This window comes from Bombus fervidus, chromosome 13 (genome assembly GCF_041682495.2).
Source record: "Bombus fervidus isolate BK054 chromosome 13, iyBomFerv1, whole genome shotgun sequence".
NCBI classification, from domain to species: Eukaryota; Metazoa; Arthropoda; class Insecta; order Hymenoptera; family Apidae; genus Bombus; species Bombus fervidus.
The window spans coordinates 9,310,932-9,333,475 of record NC_091529.1 but is presented as its reverse complement, the minus strand read 5'-3'; the positions used below and the strand labels follow the sequence as shown (position 1 = coordinate 9,333,475).

The 22,544-nt window shown below is 44.9% G+C and overlaps 1 protein-coding gene and 1 long non-coding RNA gene across 3 annotated transcripts in view; one reads left to right on the top strand and one right to left on the bottom strand.

The window, feature by feature from the left end:
• The window catches only part of LOC141445870 (uncharacterized), an 85,583-nt gene that overhangs the window by 56,827 nt on the left and 6,212 nt on the right, over positions 1–22,544 (top strand). The window lies entirely within an intron of this gene.
• The window catches only part of Ssp3 (short spindle 3), a 29,423-nt gene continuing 23,545 nt past the window's right edge, over positions 16,667–22,544 (bottom strand). For both annotated transcript variants that reach the window (XM_072015287.2, XM_074112017.1), the window contains exons 14-15: positions 19,191–19,364; positions 16,667–18,968 (exon numbers count right to left, since the gene is read on the bottom strand). In XM_072015287.2, coding sequence (XP_071871388.1) covers positions 18,888–18,968; positions 19,191–19,364 — 255 coding nt within the window. In that variant the 3' untranslated portion in view covers positions 16,667–18,887. The remainder of the gene's footprint in view (positions 18,969–19,190; positions 19,365–22,544) is intronic.

The following is a 22,544-nucleotide window of genomic DNA, read 5'->3' as shown; positions in this document are numbered from 1 at the left end:
TTCCCACCGTATCGGCCCCTGCCTTGAAATCGAAACCGTCTAGAACGAGTGCCTCGCTGCGGTCATCTATTATCCATCGGGAATTGCCATCCGGCAGGAGAACTCGAACGGAACCCGTCCGTTCGAAGACGTCGCGTTCGACAAACACGCTTTTCCGAATTCTACGCGTCTCCGCGTTATGCGCAACGATAGCCTCGATGACCGGAACAGCGAAATAATTATCGCGGGGATCGTTATGCTCGTTGAGAATTGAGAAAACGTTCCGCTTCGATTTTTCTCCCTTGTTTAACCGAATATTACGATCGAATTTGATCCCCTCCAAAAAAAGAAGACAACGTTAAAAGGAGTAACGTTAAAAGATACACGCGTAAATTTTCGGTCACCTGCCGCCATAGAAAATGAAACGATCTTCGAAATTGAAGTTTCCGCGCGGTACAGAGCCTGTCAACGGTTGCGCGAATATCAAACTTCCTTTCCTCACCGCCTACGATCTTTCCTCCGCCTGACGTTCTCCAACGTCGAAGAACGGAGAGTTGTAAATCAAGCATAGGCGGTCGCTGAATTTTCATCGAGGTCGAAACGCTGTTAAAACATCGGACGAGCAATGGGTTAAGAGCAGGTGATGACGCAGTGGGATGAATGGTGGCGCGCGAGCGAGTGACTCGACAGCTTCCGGCCGCCGCCGCGCCACTGCGTTGGCCGATTCGACGGGAACGTCTAATGGAGCGGATGATGCACCGTGGAGCTCGTGGAAGACTACCGCGTGTTTGTTAAGAGATTCGCCACGGCGCGGTTCCCGTGGCGAAACGCTAAGTGCATCCCTCTATTATGCAAGACGTATCTTCCACGAAACTTGTGTCATGGGAACGTACGATCGCGGCCTTCCTAATGAAATCGTGATGCGCGCCAGTCCACCAAATTGATTTATGCTCTTGTCGATGAATTTCGTCGGTGCCCGCAACTCTGTCCTCCGCCATCAGCCGAGATACTTGAAATTGCTTCTCCGTACGGAGTTTCCTCGCGTAACGAACTCCTTTGGAAGACGGAGCGGCTGGCGAAGGAAGACGCGATCGGTAAATTACTACAACAAAGTTGCTTGCAGATTCGCAATCGTTTTTCAAGGATTTTTTAGATTTGGCTTTTAGAAGCCAAGCCACCTTTTACATTCGATCGGCGTCGATCAGAATGGAACAGAGGTACGAAAGGTTCGAGCCATTTCGCAGCAACGAACGATGGAAATTACACGGCGAACGACTTCTTCTTTCGCACGCTGCGAGTTTTTTGTTTTGAAAAATCCGCTCGGTTTCGCCGGAATATATTATACTTTATACCGTGTGACATCATTGACGTGCGCAGGATAGACAGGCCTTTAGTGGCAGCTCGAAGAAGAAGAGGGTAATCCCGTATCGAACAGTTGCATCTGCCACGTCACTGACCAGGCCGCTCTTTTTCTTGCATTCATTCTCTGCGTTTCTCGACACGGCTCGCTTCTTAAACTGCTCGGCGACCTTCCTCCGCCTCTGCCTTTGCCTGCGCCTGTCGCTTCTTAATCTACCTGGCCATCTACATCCCCGTTATCTTGCATCGCGCCTCGATGGCTACTAATTCGAGGATTTAGTGAAAGTAAGACCTTAAACGTCCCATGGTTGACCGATCCAGGCATTTCTTTTTCTTCGGGCTAAGATTTTCCAAGTCTCGGATCGATCAGAAACAAAACCGCGTACGATAAGAACGCTTCAAAAATAAATTTTTCTTTTTCATTTATCTATTACTAATCCCCGCTTTGCGGCTTAAGATGACTTTCGATTTACTTTCTATTTGTTTGCGATATGTGCTTAAACCATATTTACGCTATAGTTATACCAACAACCTTACCTAGTTTTAGTTATTCGTACTATCGTTCTTCTATTGTATATTACTCTATTGAAACCTAGTTTTTCCTATATCTCTTCCCTCGTCCCTTCTACATTCTTCAGATTTTCTATTCCTTTACCTTCTTTCTTTACGATTATCGCGATTGATTTTGTAGCTTTAATTTGTTCGCAGAATTGCGGGCCTTAGGTTCTCCCCTCCATCTCTCACGCGTCTCTTCCTTCGTTTCTTTCCTCCGTTGATTACCTTTCGCAGTATTTCTACGTCGCCGATACGTTTCTATCTTTGTTCTTCGTTTTTCCTTTGAAATTTTGGATTTTCCATAGCCAAGCGATAATTGGTTTAATATCGATTGGATTTCGGTTCTCCGTTATCGCCGAAGAACGTTGCTTTCGACGCATCAAGATCTTCTTGGAAAAGCGAAAATTATTGTTACTCCGAATCGTTCGGTCGCTTCTCATTCGATGACGAGTTTTAATAGCATCGGCACGTCCCACGGAAGGTCTCCGGTAAAAGTAACTGGTCCGTTCCGATTTCTGTCCACCGAAATTCGATTAAGACCCTACAAACACGTCCCCGCTGCGTACCCTTCGTGCCAGATAATAAATTCGATTTCGCCGACTCGCAAAAGCGCAACCAGCCCCGACGTAAAATCGTCACGTCGAGCGTGTTCGACGCCTGCGACGAATCGCCACTCCCTCTAAAAGGCCGAGATATTCTTACAAGATATCGCGACGAACGAGCGAAATGCTCGTCGATATCGCGCTCCAGCGTCAACCTTTCGCACACTTCTTCAACGAGAATTGATATCCTAATTAGATACATCGTACGAAGGGACGAACGTGTATCCGAAATCATTCGTCGGTAAATATAGTAAGCGTGAAATTGTGTGCAGATTTTCCGATTAATATACGATGCGTGCATCGTAGGTTAGTCGATGTATAGTTGCCGATTGATGATCGAATCGGCCGTGTCCCTTTTGATTATTATTCTTGGATCTACATCGGTAATGCAATAATCGGCGTGTATACAGGCCATATGTGCCTAATGCCGCCCCTGTACTTACACACGTGCATCCAATAGATTCACAAACGCGTCTACGTATATCTATGAACGTGTGTATGCGTTGTGTGCGTACGTGGGAAGACCGTCTTACGTAGTCGAATTTAGGGAAGCCGAAGATTGATTTTAGCGTCGGTGCACGTTGAAAGGGCGGGATCAATTTTTTTAAATTTTCGTTTCTTTGTTTTAAAATACCTGTCACGGTAAATACCGAATTAAACGTTGATTCGATAGACGGCGACTACGATTTCATCGGCTTATTGAAACTTATTAAAAGGATTTAAAAGCGTTGCCATTTGCGCGATAAATTATACGTTATAAACAAATGGAAGAAAGTGACGAAAGAGAGAAAAAGAAAAAAGGAGAACACGCGTGATTACGAGAGTGGCCCCGCGTAAATCCGTGTCAGGCCCGAGGGATGGCAGCTAGGATTTTGATTAAATCAGCATTAGAGCAGTTGCACCGTGCTGCACCCTCGGCATCGCATCGCCTCGCGACAATCACACCAAATGTCGAATCGAAGGTTGCACCCTACGATATTCGTAGACGGGACGAAATCGGGGGGCGGAGTAGCAGTCGGACAGAGAGGTTTAATCATGATTCTGTAGAAGCGCGCGGGGTGGTTGCGAGCGTGCCCCGCTAAAACAGGTGCTTCACAATGCACCCTCGGTCTCCATTTCCATCTGGAACATGTTGCACTTTACGCTCGATTGTAGCGCGAGCCATTCGATCGAGGATGGAGCTTCGACGAGTTACGGGCCATCTCGGTCTTGCGGTCCTTGCGACTGTCCTATTCTACGATATACGCGCGCTACAGTTACTTTTTTAGATCAATCGATTAACCCTTTCGGACAACGAACGAGTTTGGATAACGCGTTTCATATCTTTCCGTTGAATTTATTTCCTTGTTCGACCGGTTGGCTGTTTTCGACGAGTTAAATAGTTAGAATTTGCCGTTTGAATTGCAATTTTAGCGAAAAATAAAATATATTCGTAAATTTCAAGACGTTTCGAGCGTGGCGACACACGAGTCATAGGACGAGGCGAAGCGAGAGCGACTCGTGTTGTTGTTGTGCCTTGGAACACGGATACCGCTTCGACACACGAAATTAGAGCTAACTCTATTTACCTCTAGGCGAAAACAATGTCGCCTACCTTGAGGGCAACCGTCGTTCCAAAACAAATTTTGAATCTTCCGACTCTCCCGGACCAGTATAACTAAGCAGACACGATCGCGAGCGAGATGATCGTCGAGCGATTACCGAGTTATTTTCCGAGTTGTACGAATTATTATTAGCGAGCCATTATCGAGTCATCCTCGAGCGGTCTATTCCATCTGCGTGAATACGTTGTACGAACGTCTATTGACGGTATCGATTATAATTATACTTAAATTATTTATTCTAAATAAACTTGACGGTTGCAGCAGCGATCATTCTCGTATTAGAGATATCGATCCATTCCTCATCCGTCACAAAGTATTTGGAGGCCAAGAGGAAATAAAAAAATATGAATTTAGATACGCAGTTTCCAAAGAGGTAACTGATTGAAGCACATTCTGAAAATCTAACACTTTTCGATATGAAATGTAACAATTTGGTAAATTTATACGCGTTACTTTTTTACCGGCAAAATGATATTCCCGAATCCATTAACGCAACATTTACTTTTTTACCATAACTTTGCAATAATATACGCGCCGTAAAATGTTGGAACAAAAGCAACGTTCTACTACGTTCATTTGATATTATTCGTCATTTTTTATCGAGAATAAAAACGCTTTTTCATTCGTAAAATGTTGTTTCGCCCAATCGGCGAAATTCATCTAAAATGTTGTATCTCGATTTTTGCATGCAATACAGGAATAACGCGTCTTTTAACGAAATTCGTAAACAAGGGACTGCATTTCACGAGGAAATTTTAATTAAAAATAGTATCGTAATTTCACGACCGAAACGGAAGAAAATCGTTAAAAACGGTTCCTGGAACGCGCAGTTCGTAGAACATCGCGATTATTCGTTCCGATTTATTTCAACTGCGAATAATGCGGATTTGCGATATTCCGCGCGATTCGAGACGATATTCGCGATCATATTTCGCTGTATCGGTACGCGAACACGTTCCGATTTAAACAGCATCGCAAACATTCATTTTCAAGAGACAGCTAATTCGGTAATGGAGTCGTAAAACAATTAACTTAGCAGCGAAACTTTGAAATTCGCCAGGTCTTAACGAACAGTGGCCAGTTTACGCCATCGTATTTTATACACGGATTACGATTTATTCCACCAACGTTATTTAATCGAACTTCTATTAAAGACGTATTAAAACCACGGCAACGTGGCATATAGGTACAGTGCTTGTCCGAAAGATTACAATTTACGATACGAATCTTTACGAATCGAGTTTGCGCGTTAGTAAGATAGATCTTGCGCGAGTTGGACGAAACTTATACAGGCGACGGTACGGTAACTGCAACGAAGACGGACAACAACGAGCCCGAAGAGATAACCCTTGGCCCCGAAGAAATCAGCGGCAAGCGAGTAGTTTTCCAGGTGTCGAAGTATCCGGTGCAAGTAGATCAGCAACCCTCCGCTGTATTCTATATGGTAGCGACAAGGGGCTTTCCCTTCTTGGCGATGCTCTGCCTGGTCGCGTAGCAGGAGCTGGTCGAGTTGTCGCCTTAATGCGAGGCCGATCTCGGTGTGCGTCGATGCGTATATACGCACATAGTCGGCCGGAAGACGCGTGCGCTCGGAAACGCACCGTTCCACCCCTGACTCTCGCTAAAAGCATATCTGTGTCGTCTTGCGAGTACATAGGAGAGGTTACAAGCCTTGCCGGGGAGGAGTTGCACGGGTATATAAAACATTTACTAGTTTAGCAACAAAAGGGTATCGAAAGCGAACGCGTTAAAGAAGATGTATGAGTGGAGCGCGGGTGGACTTAAACAGAGAAAAGGGAAAGCCGAAGGTTGCTCCACCGACTCCGTGAATACGAGTATTCAGAGAACGTGGAAGATCGTGCAGTCGTACGTATTTCGTAGGCTCGTTGTTCTCGCGCGGCGTAGGTGGTTCGGCATAGGTCGCATGGTCGACGAGGTATCGATTACCACGAGATCGATCCAAACGTATCGTTGATCCAGATCGCAACGAGATCGAAACTTCGTGGCTGGAATCTGACGTGGTGTGGAGCTTTTGCAACCGCCACGCGACTGGTTATCGTCGCGGCGCAGATCGGCAAATCGATCAACGAAGAGGAATTGCGCACGAGCGGAAGTCAAACAAATCTGACGAGAGATCGTGGCGAATCGAATCTTCTCTACGTTGCGTCGTGCTCGACGGCTGTCATAAATATTGACCGCGGTTCTCGTATCCTCCGAGGCGTACGCTCGTGAACCGACATCTCCACCCTTGGATTTCGGTCATAAATATTGATCAGGAACAGCGTATGTACTCCTTACGCGTATATTCCGCTCGGTCAATGATATCCCACGGGGACGCGAGCGATGTGTGTTTGCCGTCGATGATTGCGGTTAATTACAACACTGGCCGTCTGTTTGTATGTCAACTCCGTGCTGAACGCGTGCAATCTAACGATCCCCCGTGGGAGGGGTAGCTTCTGCGAGATTGCGAGGAGCTGCTTCTTCGCGCTCAGCTGCTTAGGGACGCGCGCTAAGTTACCGTCACTTTGTACACCAAGTCATTGTCCGGAATTGACAGTATCTTCTTTTCTGTCCGATGATCGGTGATCGAAGACCCGGTTACGCGGAGGTAGCTGGTTTTCGTTGAAAATTCCGTTTGCCGAAATAGAACGCGTTCGTCCAGAGACAGCTATCCGACCTCGTTAATTACGAAAACGTTTTCCCCCGCGCCAGACTCGTCGGAGATCCCATTCCCGAGACAACGTAATTTTCGTTCGCCGTGGCATAACGCGTAAACGAATGGGACCAGCACCCTCTGCGGAACGAATCGTCGAACGTTGCTACCTGGAATCGCGTCGCGTCTCGCAGCATCGAAGAACGACGACCGACGGGGAGAAAAAAAAAAGGGAGGAACGATTGGATGACCAACGATGGACCGTCAAAAATCGCAGATGCGCCAATCCATTCATAGCTACGTGTTATTTTATTTCATAGGCTCGCGCCCCTCTAGCCGTCCATGACGTCTATTCGCCGATCTGGCGAGTTACGCGTAAAGCACGACGAAACAGAGAGAAATCGTACGAGAGAAAGGGCTTCACGCCCATTATCGCGCTAGAGGAAGAGAGAGAGAAGCGCAGAAAGCGCAATGTGGACACAGTCAAGGTCCAGTGACCAGCTGATTGATTGTCTCCATGGGGGTTGCTATTTAGGGAGTATCATCACGAGTGGGATGGCAGACGCTCGACTGGAGACACCACCATGAGAGGATGAATTCGACGTGAGATTTCCCCGTCGGGGACACCAGTCGGCCGATTTCCAGTAGCTCAAACCCGTTCTTACCGCATCGTTTACCATCATCATTTTGGATCGTGTGCGTTAATCCGCGCAACGATTGCCTATCGTATAAATCTTACTCGAAGCTTCAATAATTTCTCGAGATAATTCGCAACGTTTGGTTCAACCTTCGATCCTTTTTTGCGCCGATTCGAAATTGATTAAAATTTCCCGAGTTCTCGTTTGTACAGAAATCATACGCGATAGGACAAGGATGTTCGAAGTGGCGAAGGCCGCCTTAAGAGAAGCTGAGAAACAGATGCCTGGTTATCGATCGAGCGATTGCTCGAGTAGAGGAAGTGGACCTCTTCGGTGTTTAAATCAGGTCACCGGATATGTACCCGAAGAAGTCTATAATGGAGATGGAGCTACGAGGGACGAGAGGGCGAACGATAGTTTCAGACTGCGAGGGCTGCAAGGTCGAAGGCTGGAGGGGCGAACGCCCCGTTAGAAATTAACGCAAGGGTGACACGGGCTGGCTTTCCCATTGTCCTTTGGCCTACCCCCTTCGAATGGGACGTCTGGTGAAAAAATTCAGATGTGAAATTTTCATTTCCGCTCCGGATCACCGACTCGGAAGAAATACTTCCTGCATAGGGGCTGGCTTCTCCTCCAAATCGCAAGACTTCGCGCTCCAGACGTTCCTTTGTTGCCTGGCTGCCTGCTCGGCGCACCTGATTTCTTCGAGACGACGACTCGTACGAGTCGATGACCTTCTTTCCGAAGAAACGCCAACGAACTCGCTCTTCGATCTATCGATCACGTATACGGCATCTTTTGGAAACCTACAAACATCGATAAGGTTTGCTCGTCGAATAACGTAGCGCTGTATCGACGAAAAACTGCAAACCCCGATCGGCGATCCTGATAAGAATTTCTCCTTTGATTCTGTTAACAAGATCGCGATGCCTGTCGTAAAAAATCGGCCACGCAATTTGCAGTCGCTTCGATTCGTAATAAAGGAAACCGTCGAGCCGGAAGAATAGCTCTTGGCGAGCAACGATTCGTAGCACATCGTGGATCATCGGGTAGAACTGGAAACGTAGGAGCGAAAAAATTCAGATGCGAAATTCTGTTCGCCGTCGCGCTGACTGATGATCCACCGACTCGGAAGAAATACTTCCTGCACAGGATGAAGACGAGAAGAAGGGTGGACGCCCTCTTGTCTTCTCTTTTTTCTTCTTTTTTTTTTTTAGCTTCCACCACGGTGTTCATAATGGAAACATCGCGTGCGCGAATCGTTCATCGATGATTAAAAGAAAGTTCGTCGATCTTCCTCGTCACGGTTCGCGCTATTTGTACGAAGAATTGAACGAAAACGTAAATGCGGAGGGTGGATATCGTTTCATACGAAATACGTACGCGATATGGATGAAACGCGTGGAATCGAGAAATCATACCAGAAGTACACTTCTACCAAGAGCGCGACGGATAGACAAGGAAGAAGAAATTGTACGCCGTTCGAACGCTACTAGAATTTCCCACATCTCCCCCGGAGTACGTATCTCGGGAACGTCACGACGAGAAATTGACAATTTTCAATGGGAAAAAGGGAGAGCGTGGGAGCAGGAAGAAAAGGGTGGCTCGTCGATTCCACTTTTTCTCCCCCGAAATCGGATCGGTTCTGCTAACCGCGGAGGATACCCACTTCTCGACGAGCCGGATACAGGATCTACCGTGTAGGATGCAGAAAGTCTAGGAGAAGGACGTGGCCGAAGAGGAAACCCAATCGTTGTTTACCCAGTGCGTCGTTCCCTGCGTAAGCAAAGCATCCATCCATCCATCCATCGGGCCGGGCAAACACATCACCCGTTACAACAGTGGCGTAAAATGTTCGCTCAGTTCCCAAACCGTTTCTCCTTGTATTCTCGTCCACGCTCGAACGAGAACGACTTTTATTTTCGTTAAAACCGTCGTCGACTTTGACGCGGTGCCGTGTTTCGCCAGGATTCACGGTCGCAACGACTATAGAATCGCAATGGATGTTGCTTTTTATTCTAATCCCAGAACGACTGCTATCTTCTCGTGTTTCTCTTGCTCCTCCGTAACGAGGTTTGCGTATCTCAAAATATTTCTCGCCGTCCGTTCGTCGTCCAGCCTCCTCCGGCAATCTCTTATCCCGGCATAGACTCGTGAAATCACTGGCTCCTGCCGCGAAATCGGAGAAAGAGAGAAGAAGAATCGTTCTTATCTGCCTCTCCCCTTCCCGACCCGGTCTGTCCCATTGAGCAGCGTGTTTCATAGGCTCTGAATGGGAAAAGGAGACAAAAACGGAGGAATAGAGGAGAAAAGAAAAAAGAAAAGGGAAAAAAATAGAGCCAGGCAGGGAAGATAGAAGAAGAGGCGAGACTCGATAGAGGGACAGAGGCAGATCCCGCTGACAGGGGCGCGACTCCTGATTGCTGTCGCATTGTGCATCGCCTTGTCCCGCAACGAGAACGACGTATTGTCGCGTGTACGAGCGTTGAATACGTTTGGCAAGACTCCCGATGACGTGGGAGGAACCGAAACAGAGGGAGACGCGGACGAGCCGCGGGAGAAGAACGTCGTGCGGAGCAGGGGCCAAAAATTAAACCTCTGAGACAATAGGTCAAGCGTCCATAGAAACGGAAACACCAAACACGCCCTTTGCTTTATTTCCTTCGCGGGACACAAACGGAGAGCGGCGAATCAATCGATCTCGCCTCCTGCTCTTGCACGAGACGCGTCGCCAACTTTCATCACGCGTCCTCGAACGTCGTTGTCGTTCAACGCCGAAGCTCGACGAATCGCTATTTCTAGAAAGTGATTTTCCATTTTATCTTTGTTTCCTCTTTCAATCGCGTGCTGTGTAACGTCGTACGCGTTCTACGCGTCTTACGTCGAGGCTCCACTTGGCCAAACATTTTCAGCAGATCCGCGAAGCATGGAAAATCGTTTACAAATATATTTAATCGCCGATTAACGAGACACGAGACACGAGGTGTCTTTATTTATCATTTCCAAATTCTCGCTCGAACATTCTCGGCGAACGCTTCATCGCGTCGAGGATTTGAACGATGTCACCGAGAATAAAATTTCACCGTGCGTCTATCGCGTTTCGTTTTAGACGCGTCAATCCTGAAACCGCTTCGGGTCGAGTCTCTCGCGAGCGTGCGATCGAAGGATAAAGCGGTCGTTCTTGATAACCGAGGGCAACGAAGCGAAACCTCTTCAAGGAAAGTACCGTCTTCGGCAATCGAATTACCGGCAGGGTCAGTCGGCCCCGCCAAGCCGCGGTAAACTTGTAAAACAATAAAAGCTTCCGGTGACCCAGCGAACCGGTACATTGAGTTAGCCAACTCCAACTTTTCACCGGAAACCGCCGCAAACTCGAACCGTGTAGCAGTCAGGATGTCCAAGCCTCGGCTTTTTCCAGCTCTTGTCGACCAAACCGGGAAACTACGAGTCGCGAGACCGATCGTGACGAGTCTTAAAGCGTTAAAATCTAACAAACGTTTGATACATAGAAGTACGAGTAGACGTTGGTCGTGTGTAAATAACGTAAGCGACGGCGAAAGTAAGCGAAACACGCTGGGAAGAGGTCGGCGCGACCAATGTGTCGGCTACTTTATTAATATCTTTAGGATGAATCGTTTAGATTATTGAAAACGGCAAATAAATTCCGCCGTCGTGTTGAACTTCTTCCAACTTTCCTCTCGTCTCCCTATTTTCCCGAAACTTTGAACGTTTAGCAAATTATGCCACGCGACGCGCTCAAGTTGGAGCTAACGTTTCCTCGCGAGCTACATGCACGTGCCTAACTACCATCATAACGGTATTCGTTAAAATGATCGATCTGCCGTTAATCCATCGTGCGGAAAGTCAGTCAGCCGCGAAACCGTTCTCCGCGCGCGAATACGTTCGATTCTCGGCTATTTTTACCACACTCTGTTTAATCTTCGTTCATCCTGAAACACCTAGCGTGTCCCCCCTGGGCCGGTGATTCGGTGAGTCGCTCTTTCCAAGCAGAATATCGAGGAGCCCTGGAGCGCGGACGCGTTTTTTCCCCTGTGCATCGGCAGATCGAAATAAAACGGCAGGCATAATGAAAATAACGGCGCGCGCCGTGTCGCTGGACAGCGGAAAGAAATAAAGCCGGGGTTGAGAGACGACGAGGTTGAGGGATACGCGAGGGCCACGCGAGGGTCAGAGGGACAGGGAGGGGAAGGGAAGGAGAGGAGAGAGGCGGCGGACGGGGGTGGGCGTTCTCACGATTATACGAGCAACCCTTTGCTGCGTGAACACGCCGCGCTGGTCGTCGCGAGGCGAGGGCATGCGTGCAGGCCTGCTATATCCATTACGCTTATTACAACCCCGACCGCCGCCACTATCCTTTAACCATCCGCTCCCTCGTACCACCGCCCACCCTTTTACGTGGATGAACATCGATCGACACCCGACCTGGAACAGTCCGTCCACCAGGTAACCAAATTGCCCCCATTCTCGGGAATTCTCTCTCTTCGGAAACGAGCTGCCGGTCGCTTCTTCTTCGTACTCGATTTTTCTTCCCACTCGCGTCATTACGCGCCCCGTCACGCCAACGTTTCCCGCGCCCCTCTCGCCTACAGTTCGCATAGCGCGAGCCGATTACGCGCAATGCCACTGTCTCCTCGATCGATCCTCTTTCGACCGATAATCGCTCGTTCGACGGTTGCCTTTCCAGAGACGTTTCCTTCTTCCATCGTTTCGTCCGTCGTTACAGCAGCAGGAGAACCGTAGTCTTTTTACGCAAGTTGATACGGGTCGATCCATCCAGGTTGGCTTCCAAGCAAAGAGAACGCGATAGAGCGGGCAGTTCGGTGCCAAATAGACGATCGGTTGCCGTTAACAGCCGCGTTAACGAGAGCTGGATAGGTCGATGGGTTTACGATCTCTAAGCTTAACGAAACGAAGTAATCAACGATCGAGCGAGTAACAATAATAACGTTGCGCTTTTGTCGTCGAAGCAGATCAACACGCGTACGCTAATCGGTATAATTTTAATAATTGGTGGATTAAGCAACGTACGAAACATCATCGATGATCGCTGTACTCTCGTTGCTTCTTGCCTGCGAAGAGCGAAGCTTCTTCCTCGACAGCGACGAAAGCGGCGTCGCTGCACGTGGCTGCGTATAGTTGTGCGCGAAACGCGGTTCCACAATTTACAGGGTAAAAGCGGCCGAGCGTGATATATCGTACGGTGCCGCTAAGTGGAAGCTGACGCTCTCTTTTTCCCCTGGTCCCTCTTTTTCCCAGAGACAGCGCAGCGTACAAGAGACACAGAGGAGACAGAGACGACGAGGAAAGCGCGAGAACGCGGCGCGACGAGAGGAGGAAAAAGAGGCTGCGGGGAAGTTGTTCGGACGAGCAGCTGTATTAAGTGCGCCTATAGATTACGCTCGGGGAAAAAGTGGAGACCCCGGCACGCTAAAACGCTCCGGAAAAAAGATTACCCTATGCACTCCATACGTCATTCGTGCGCGGCCCGTTTCGGTGCACACGCGTAAGCACCAGTGTCTTCGCGTTGTTTGCTCGTGATGACGTCGCGCCGTTCCTACTTGGCAAGTCGATCAACTTATGAACAAATATATCGAATAAAAATAAGTAATGTTACGATAATTTCGGCACGCGGTACACCGATAAAGTCCTCTGCCCTGTCTATTCATCCGTTCGTTTCCTTTTAACGTCGAAATAAAGCCATTTCCGTGGACTTTCTTAACCGAGCCCCCCAACCAAGTGACGACCTCGTATCACGTTTCGACAGGTGGATAAAAGGCAAATGACACACCGTGTTCTAACGACACAGCATGTTTTTATTAATGTTCGTTCAGACGGCGAATTTAAAGTCACGCGGCGTCAGTTAGCGTTCCACGAGATTACCAAAAATCGTGGCAAAGCGGGATTGTACTTGACCGATAACGTTAAACTCGCAGGTAGAGTAATCGTAATCTGAACTGAACGGAACGTTATAGAAGAAACGTAAGATTCGCTGTAAAATTGTTGGAAACGTTCGTTAAAAAGAGCGAGACGATTGTTTAGGTAAAAAGGCAGGAACGATTGAAAGATTACTTTAAAGAATACACTCGCGAGGAAATACGTATCTCTTTAAAAGTTACGGGACAAAATGTTCGTTTAGAGGATTTAGTGGCTGCTAAGGAAGGGAAAAAGCACGAGGTTATTTAAGAACAAACGATAAAGTTTCTTCGTCGAAATTTATTAGTTTCAGTTTCGTTCCTACTTCTAGCGAACCTTACAAAGCGTACGTTCGACCTCTGTTTCTTCGATCGATCAGCGAGTTAATCGCAACACGTCGTGGCGAACGAGGTGAACAGGCATGGAATCGCGAACGATCGATCGTGAAATTTTCGTACAGGCGCGCAGCGTCGGCCAAGTACGCGCTTCGTATTACGCGCGATCTGTTTCTGCTTTCTCTTTTTCAGTTTGTATCGTAACGCCGAGCCATAGTTTTACATAGATTGCTTACAAGAAAGAGTATTATTACGTGGGACGATCGAGCTAAATTACTTCGAAAATATAAACGGTACGCGAGTACTCTGATTACGATAATCTTCCCTTAAACGTTAGTTTTCAGCGATGATAAAATAACGTTCGTTTTACTTTTATTCTCCTTTCTCCACGATTTTTCCCTTTGTTCGATTCGTTCGTTAGAGCGACGGTCGATATCAACGCTCGTCATATCGATCAACAGGAATTAACACGATATTTAAGACTGAAAACGACAAATGTTTCACCATGTTTTGATCGTTTAATCGTCTTATAGATGGGCAAAGTAAGGACACGTTTGTTATATTGTAAGAATATCGGTACCGATTTAAAAAGACAAAGAGAAATTAGAAAAGAGGAAGAAACATTTTACAATGTAACTTGATTTTGTACACCGTATCGTCGCATAGGCGCAACTAAATCGGCGATAATTTTGCAGCGTACCTTCAATGTTTCTTCATTTTATTGTCGATCGTATACAGGATAAATTCCATAAGAGATTTTTTCAGTCGCAAATAACGCGTTCGTTTCTTTCTCGAACAAACGGCGACCAAAAAGTGGTCCTATTTCTAGCTATTCAAGCTTGTAAAATTTATTGCAGGATTATTTATTATACATACGTCGAATTTCGTATAAAACTTTGTCGTTCTATAAAATTCAACCTCTCACGCCCAACATCGCGGAAAGTTCAATTCTCTCTTTCTGTAACAACTTACAATAATCTGGCTTTAGACGAAACTTGTTTAAACGAATTAGAACGTCTTCGGATCTATCTGTATGACGGAAATGAAATCAATTTTATCGAAAGTTGAAATGAAACTTGATCGCCGTCGATTGAAAAAATCAACGCGATAAATCGTAATAGAGTCGACGGAAACACGAAAAGAAGAAGAAATAGGGGCACAGCTGTGTGTCTGCGTGTTTCCACGTTTTCTTTTGTAAATAAGATTTTTCAGTTTAGCCGTTGAGTTACAAAACTTTTACATGAAAAAGTTACGTTATAGCGTTAACCTACGCGATCCTTGCCTTCTTTAATACAGAGTTAAATATTCGCTAAATATATGTATACAGTATATATAATATATATATATATATATATAATACTTGAATATTAATTGCATTGGCAGGACATTGCACAAGTGCGTTCGCTGCACCCACGAAAACCTGTACCTTTTTTATAAGTACTCACTTTCGTCCGTCTCCTTTCGATAATAAATAATCTTACATTGCACTATGATAAATTCATATCGTTGTGAAATAAATATCTATTCGAAGAGCACGTTGCATTTGTAATATCGATAAATATTTTATATCAACCCATTCAGCGTCACAATACGACTGCAATAACATTATTAATAAATAACAAACTCTTGGCTTTCGAGTTTCGTTCCCGTATTTCCGAGAAACAGGATCTCGTACCATACTTGCAAGATCTTCTACTAATTGCAACTAAATAAATTACAACGTTCATCGATAACTTTTAAGATAAGGGATTCGAGTCACGGATACTTTAGATATTTCGATATGAATTTTTAGTTGTACGCGTAGTGGAATGGAATGTACATCTTCTGGAATGTAAGACATCGTGCTGTCTTACGAAGTATCAAAGGTTTTCGCATCTTATTTCCTCAAATTTGAATTTTCTCGAAATAATCGCCGTTAGAAATAGAGAATGTACCAGAGAACAAGCGAGGTATGAACAGAAAAGAAAACGAGTAACGATTGGAGCAAGAAACAACGAAAGAAGACGGCAAGTAAAACGTGTAAATAAAGAGAAACAACGATAAACGAAAAAGGAAATTGTGTATCGCTGAATGCGTTGCTGGTATACTTAAATTAAAATATGCCTTCGATTTCTTATAAATAAACATTTATCATATATAATCAATCTTGATTAAATACGTACACGCGTTTATGCGAGACTCGCGAAAAGTATGATTGCCACTAAATAACGAAGCGAGAGCGCATGTTATCCTAAAAATTCTCCGCTAAAGAAACTTTACGAATTTTTTAAACGGATGGTTCTCAATTAGCAAAATTGCTATACCGTGATCTGTTTATCGTTTTTCTTTTTTCTTATTCGTTTATTTGTTGTGGCCGAGTTGCAAGAAAACTATCGTGGTAAAATGTCGTAACGAAACTGAGAACCACCACCACGTATCCTTGTCATATAACTCCTGTGACGATCTTCATCTCAACGAAACGAAGCAGGAAAAAGGATGTGCGCCTTAAAGCACAGAAATTTCTGCATTTCTACAATGTAAAGTGTGTCAAAAACGCCGATATACGATAATATTAACATCTAAGAATGTTCTTTTCTTTATTTTTTGACGTTAGCTCGATCGGCTACTGCGTTTCGCACATTTTACAGAGTAAAAAGGGCAGAAATTTGTATCGTCTCGGTACGGTTCACGTGGTTTCACATACGCACAGAAATTTCTGCATTTCTACAATGTAAAGTGTGTCAAAAACGCCGATATACGATAATATTAACATCTAAGAATGTTCTTTTCTTTATTTTTTGACGTTAGCTCGATCGGCTACTGCGTTTGGCACATTTTACAGAGTAAAAAGGGCAGAAATTTGTATCGTCTCGGTACGGTTCACGTGGTTTCACATACGCACAGAGATACGTTATTCTAATTCTAACGAGTCGTAGCTCGATCATTGCACGACAGCTAAAAACGTTTAAAAGGCCCGTTCAAAAGACACGTTCATTTGCACGAATTATTGGCACGCGTGAAAACGAGAGAAACAAGTATACGCTACGTACTAAACGTACAAATATAATTACGATCGTAAGGTTATAAAGCCTGCGAATCGCTGACCGGACTAGATTCAAAAACACGCAAGTCCGTTTTAAACTCGTTTCCACCTGATCCTTTTTTATTTTTTTTTTTTTCTTTTTTTTCTTTAGCAGTTTTCAACGGCAATTACGCTGTTTGACTAAAAATGCACGAACGACTGTAATTGGGAACACGGGAACGAAAGCACGCTTTTAATCGTTTTAATGTCCCGTGAAATGTTTTCGGTTGAATATCCGTTCGGAAATCGTTTCAACGATGACGCAACGAAAACGAAAAGGTTGACGAGTTTTCTTTCGAAGCGTCGAATATTTCGCGGCAAGTGGAGAGAATTTCCGAAAACGTGGCAACGAGTATTTCGCCGGCTTGCACTTCGTTAACGTTGCGAGCGAAACGGACTTGCCGAGTTTTGTATCTTCGACGCAATAGCGAACGATTACACGGTGAAATAGCGAAATCAGAAATAATCAGTTTACTTTCTTAACGGATAATTCTAACTCACGATTGTACAATTAATATCAATTATATTCATCAAGTAAAGTGGCAATATCAACGACGATGTCTGAAGCATGAAAATTGTTCGCTTACGTGCGTCCATCACGAAATCGAAAGGGAACCGAAGAGTTTTTGCACAGAAACAAATGAATTTTTCTCGTTATCTCGTTCGTCTAAGCAAGATATTTCCTAATAAAATTTGTATTCGTAACGAGTATCCAAAAATAAGATATTAACGCAATTTTTTCATCATTTAGTATTTTAGAAACGATCCGCCTCGAGAAACAACGAAAATAAATATCTTAGAACTAACAACCGGGAAGTTGCGGGAAGAAAGAAAATAATTTTAGAAACGATTCGCCTCGAGAAACAACCGAAATAAATATCTTAGAACTAACAACCGAGAAGTTGCGGGAAGAAAGAAAATAATATTTATAAATAAACGCTTATCATTTTTGTCGTGTGATGTAATATGAAGTCACACGGAAAAATATGATTAATAACGCAAATAGAAAAGCTGTGTAAAATATGATTCTATCGCGTTGTAAATAATGTCCGTAGGAAAAAGCCTAAGACTAGAAAGTGTCATTCTTGAACGACTAGAAGAACTGAAATGATCGCAAAAAAGGAAGCAAAGAGTCGATCACGAAAAAAATCTGCTACTTCATTTACCGATCTAGAGCTCAGCAAATTACGCAGAGAGAAATTATAATTTGTACGCAGGTAGAAGAGCACATATTTTCGAACGTTTTGTCGCTATTTACATTTCATTTATCTCTATATAAAATAGGAAGACCGTCGAAGCTGTATATTGAAAGCGCTGCTAAAATAATCGGCAAGCTTTGATAAACAAAAGTCAGGGAAAAGGAATTTCAATGTGATCAAATTGTAATAATTAAGAAAACAAAGACTCTTCCTTTCGTTTTTGAACTTCGTAGCTTGTGCCGCATATCACGTTTCGAACGTTAGAATTTCATTAGAATAAGCATACGAGGAGAAGAAAAACTATCACAGACGCGAGCATAAAGTAAAGAAACATATAGAAGTGATTTCAACGCGTGCAATGCGTCAACGACTTTCGATAACAAGAATATACGCTTATCGTACGAAATTTTGCATTTGTATAAACGTCTCGAGGATTCTACACTATGCGTTGAAGATAAGCGTTTATGACGCCGAGGAGAACTCACGAATCGACGATCGTTAGCAGCATTATTGATTTTCGCAATAGCGATTGAAAGTTGAACGCCCGAATGACGTTTAAAGGAATAAAAAAAAAAAAAAAAGATGCATTCGAATGCATTTCTTCGCAATTATTGCTTTCTGCAAAAAAACCCTTCGATTGGTCGGCTGTTAAAAGTGATAGGATCGTGGTAAAAATTTCGCCTCCTGGTCTCTTAGTTAATTCGATTCGAATTTTTACAGTTACCCACCGTGTATGTAGTAGCACGTGCATTCGGTATAAATACGTTGCAATGTCGAGTACCAGCCTCGAGACAGCTTTCCAACGATGGACGTACCTAACAACAATTTTCTCAAAACTGTTCCCCGAACCTTCTTCGAACGGAATAGAAACGATGGTCCTGCGGTTAACTACGTCCACGGAGTTCATCGCGTGTAACGAAGATACTTGAAGAAACTTAAACCAACTAATAGAATCGTAATTGGGACGATTATGGATCAACCGAGTCCTTCAGCAGACGGACCAACGGATTTAGCTTACCATCGTCCGAATTTCTGTACTCCTCCAGCAGCTGTGAAATAGAACATTGATTTGGTTTGTTTGTAATTTTCTCTTTCGCTCGTCCAGTCTTCTAACGTTAACGATTGAAAATATCGTTCTCGTCTTAAGAATTTGTTAAAGGAAAAATATTCGAGGTATGAAGTTGAGTTAAAATTTCATAAAATGTCGATAATTTCGATAATTTGGAAAGAGAGATACCGGTAAACATCTCTTTGAAGTAAACGAGATTTACCTGATAAGATAATTCGCAAGACAGGACTGCTGTAGCCTCTGGATTTTGATGCGTGGCTGCCAAGAGTGTCGGGAAAATATATGACGTCAATCCTGGAGCACCGTAGAACGGAAATGGAAGAGTACACAGTTGCTGAAGAACGCTTGGTCCTGCTCCAACCGATTGAAGTATCAACTGCAACAGATTTCAAACGTTACGATCGAATTCACAAACGGTTAACTACGAGAATAGCTAAATCGATTCTTCCAAACAGACGGGTCCGCCGTACGATTGGTTTTCCATTGCAAAACACCCACATGAAGCTACTAGCCAGAACAGGTACGTTCACGGTCGTTACACAGAACGAAGATGATCAGTTACGGCGGGCCAAATGCGCCGCGAGATCGTTAATTTGCTTAAACATCGTGGGAAACGACACACCTATATAATCCAGGTGTCGGTACGCGGCAAGTTCTTGTTCCAGGAACAAGAGAACGTCGCGACGTACATCTGCGGTTCAACGAGTGTCTTCGAACAGGTTTGTGCACCTGTGAAAAGGTCTCCTGCAGGAAGTACCCACATTACGAATTTTTATTTCCTCACCTACGTCCCTCGTTACACGCGTACCCTCTGGTAATGCTCCAACGATTCGCCAAGTGTGCATTTCGATCAGGCGAATGCGCTGATAATCCGTTTCCAAGATCTCACCGATTTACGACGTTTCAGAGGTGAACCGACGAACGATGGTCAAAGCGATTCGATTGAAAATTGTTCGTCGATGATTTTGCCAATTTTTATTACGTGTATTTTTTATTACATATATATTATCGCTTTCGCTGAAACGTGTCAAAAATAAGTTGTCAACGAGTGTATCGCTTTGTAATTTTCTGTTACGTCAAGCGAAGGATACATTGCACCGATAAATTACGCGCTACTCTATGGTAAACCTTTTTCCTCCGCGTACCATTTTGTGCGTTATTTTAAAAGATCATTTTTACGCGGCATAAAACCGCCAACTAGATTTACGACGATCGTGAATCCTACGTATTTTTATCGTATTTAAAAGGCCGTGAGCAAACTGCTTGGATAACAAGTACAGAACGCTTGACTGGAAAATTCACCCTAATACGAAGAAAGTGTTCGGTCGTTTATACGGTTCGTTAGAAGCCTTCGTACGAGTCACAAGACTTCCAATTCCTCTGCTCTTGACGGCGACGCATTTTTACCTGATATCTCGAGGGGGCGACTAAAAATAGAGGGAAAGGAGTCCTCTAAGCAGAACAATTAGGCTGATGATAGGCGAAGGTTGTCGCGTCGAGATGCTCTTTGTACCTACGGGGTCTAATCTTAGCTAGTCGTTCCTTCTCGATATCCTTCGGCATAGATCGAATACTTCGGTGATTTCCGAGAGGCCGATATCTCAAAAACGAAGTTCGATAGTCGCGCAGAAAGGGAAGGACGTGGTGACGCGACGTTCTCCAAGGCGCCACATATTTCCACGTGTAGTCTGTTCCGTGACTAGAAATATCTCGATGAATACGAGGGAAAAACGTTCAACCGACAATCTCTATCTAGACATACCTGTTTTTCCTGCTATAGAATTCTCGTTAACCGAGCTACCCTTTGCTTTTGTCAGAGTCCAGTATAATTTCGTATCTTAGAGACAACCATCGGATATTTCGAGCAATATCTTTGACCAGATTATTATTTAAAGTAACTTGAAATAGCATAGGTATTAGGAAATATTCGTGGTAACAGTCAAAAGTAGTCTACCTTAAATTCGTAACCGTTCGAATAATTATAGACTCACAAAGCTGTACCGAAGCAGTCTTGAAAGTTAGGTACGCGTGTTTGTCGTTTGCTCACGAACTTGGCAATAAAGTTACTGAAACAGGCAGAAATAAATTGTACCGGCTACAAGAATATTCGGGAGGAATTCAGAGAAGACGATTAGCTGATATGCAGCGACAAAATGACAGCATGTTTTCACGAACACAGAGAAACGTAGAAGTTACGACATCGAAGATGCTCGATGAAGTTCGTCTTGCGAAATCTATATTCTGAATCTTGAAATTCGAATTATAAGAAACTGGAACCTGTGAAATCTAGGACGTTGTGATATCTTCTTTTTTCCATTTATACAGGGTGTTCCGTGTTAATGCAGTGTACAGCGTTTAAGAAGTAGCACGGAAAGACGAAAACAAACACGAATCTACACGTTGTTTTTAAAAGGAAAATCCGATCAAGTATTCAACGAGGAGATGATTTTAAATTCAGGGATAGATCGATCGAGCATCAAAAGAAGAAGAGTAGTCTTAACTTAGAAGTCCATTCAAGAAGCATCTCGTTCGAAGTAGTTAGAGAGCGTCCGTAATGTAAACATCTCAACGGGTATTCGTAAAATCTCCGAGCAACAGTTTATTTTACCAAACGATCCACAAATATCACGCGTACACAATTCTGTCGAGTAACGAATTAAATCTATATTTTTCACGAAACATCGTTCCTCAGGTATTCAGGTTCCGCGCCATTCGACGCACGAAGGAGGAGAATATATCGTTTACATGGAACAAGCGGAAACGTCTCGCCACTCTGCCAGTAAATCCCAGTACCGCGATTTATCGATGAAAATATCGATCGGTGACACGCCGAGTATTTATCCGCGATCCACGGCGAACGTAGCGAGCGCCGAAACGAAAACCAACCGGACCACGAGCCATCATCCATCAACTCGCGGAATGGGCGATCGAGTCACCCGGTACATTCGCGTGAAATGCGGCCCGTAACACGCGACGAAGAAGGAAGAAGCTGTTAGACACAACACACTCAGCGGACCTCCCATCAATATACGGCCGAATGCAGTTAAGATATATTTACTCGGTTCCATTCCATACGTCAGCCCCGTGCAGTCGCGCAGCGCCGAGCCGCGCTGGGCCGCGCCGAGCCGGCGAGGAGGGTGCATCAATCCAGCGCGTGCTGGATGCATCGGGATGTGTAGCGTTGAGTGCACCGACGACGTCGCGCATTCGTCTTTCGCCGCCTTTTTTAAGAAGGTCCGCTGCTTGTCTGCGTTTGCCTGCCGAAAGTGCATCCGATATGGGACGGGGAAACTAGCGGAAAAACGCTTTTAACCTTTAACTGCCGGCCGATTCGGCTGGTAAATTGCGAGGGGACCATCCGAGGCAACGACGGTCTCGTTACACGATTTATGCGTGTTACCAGCTTTGCTTTCCCCCGGTTCGGGGATGCGGCCGAATCGTTGCGGTTCCGGAGATGATCTTGGGAACTTTCTCAGAATCGAGCTCGAGATTGCAACGACCTCGTTGGTAGACGTCCAACGTGTTTACGAGCTTGGAGAATTTATTTCGCCTAATG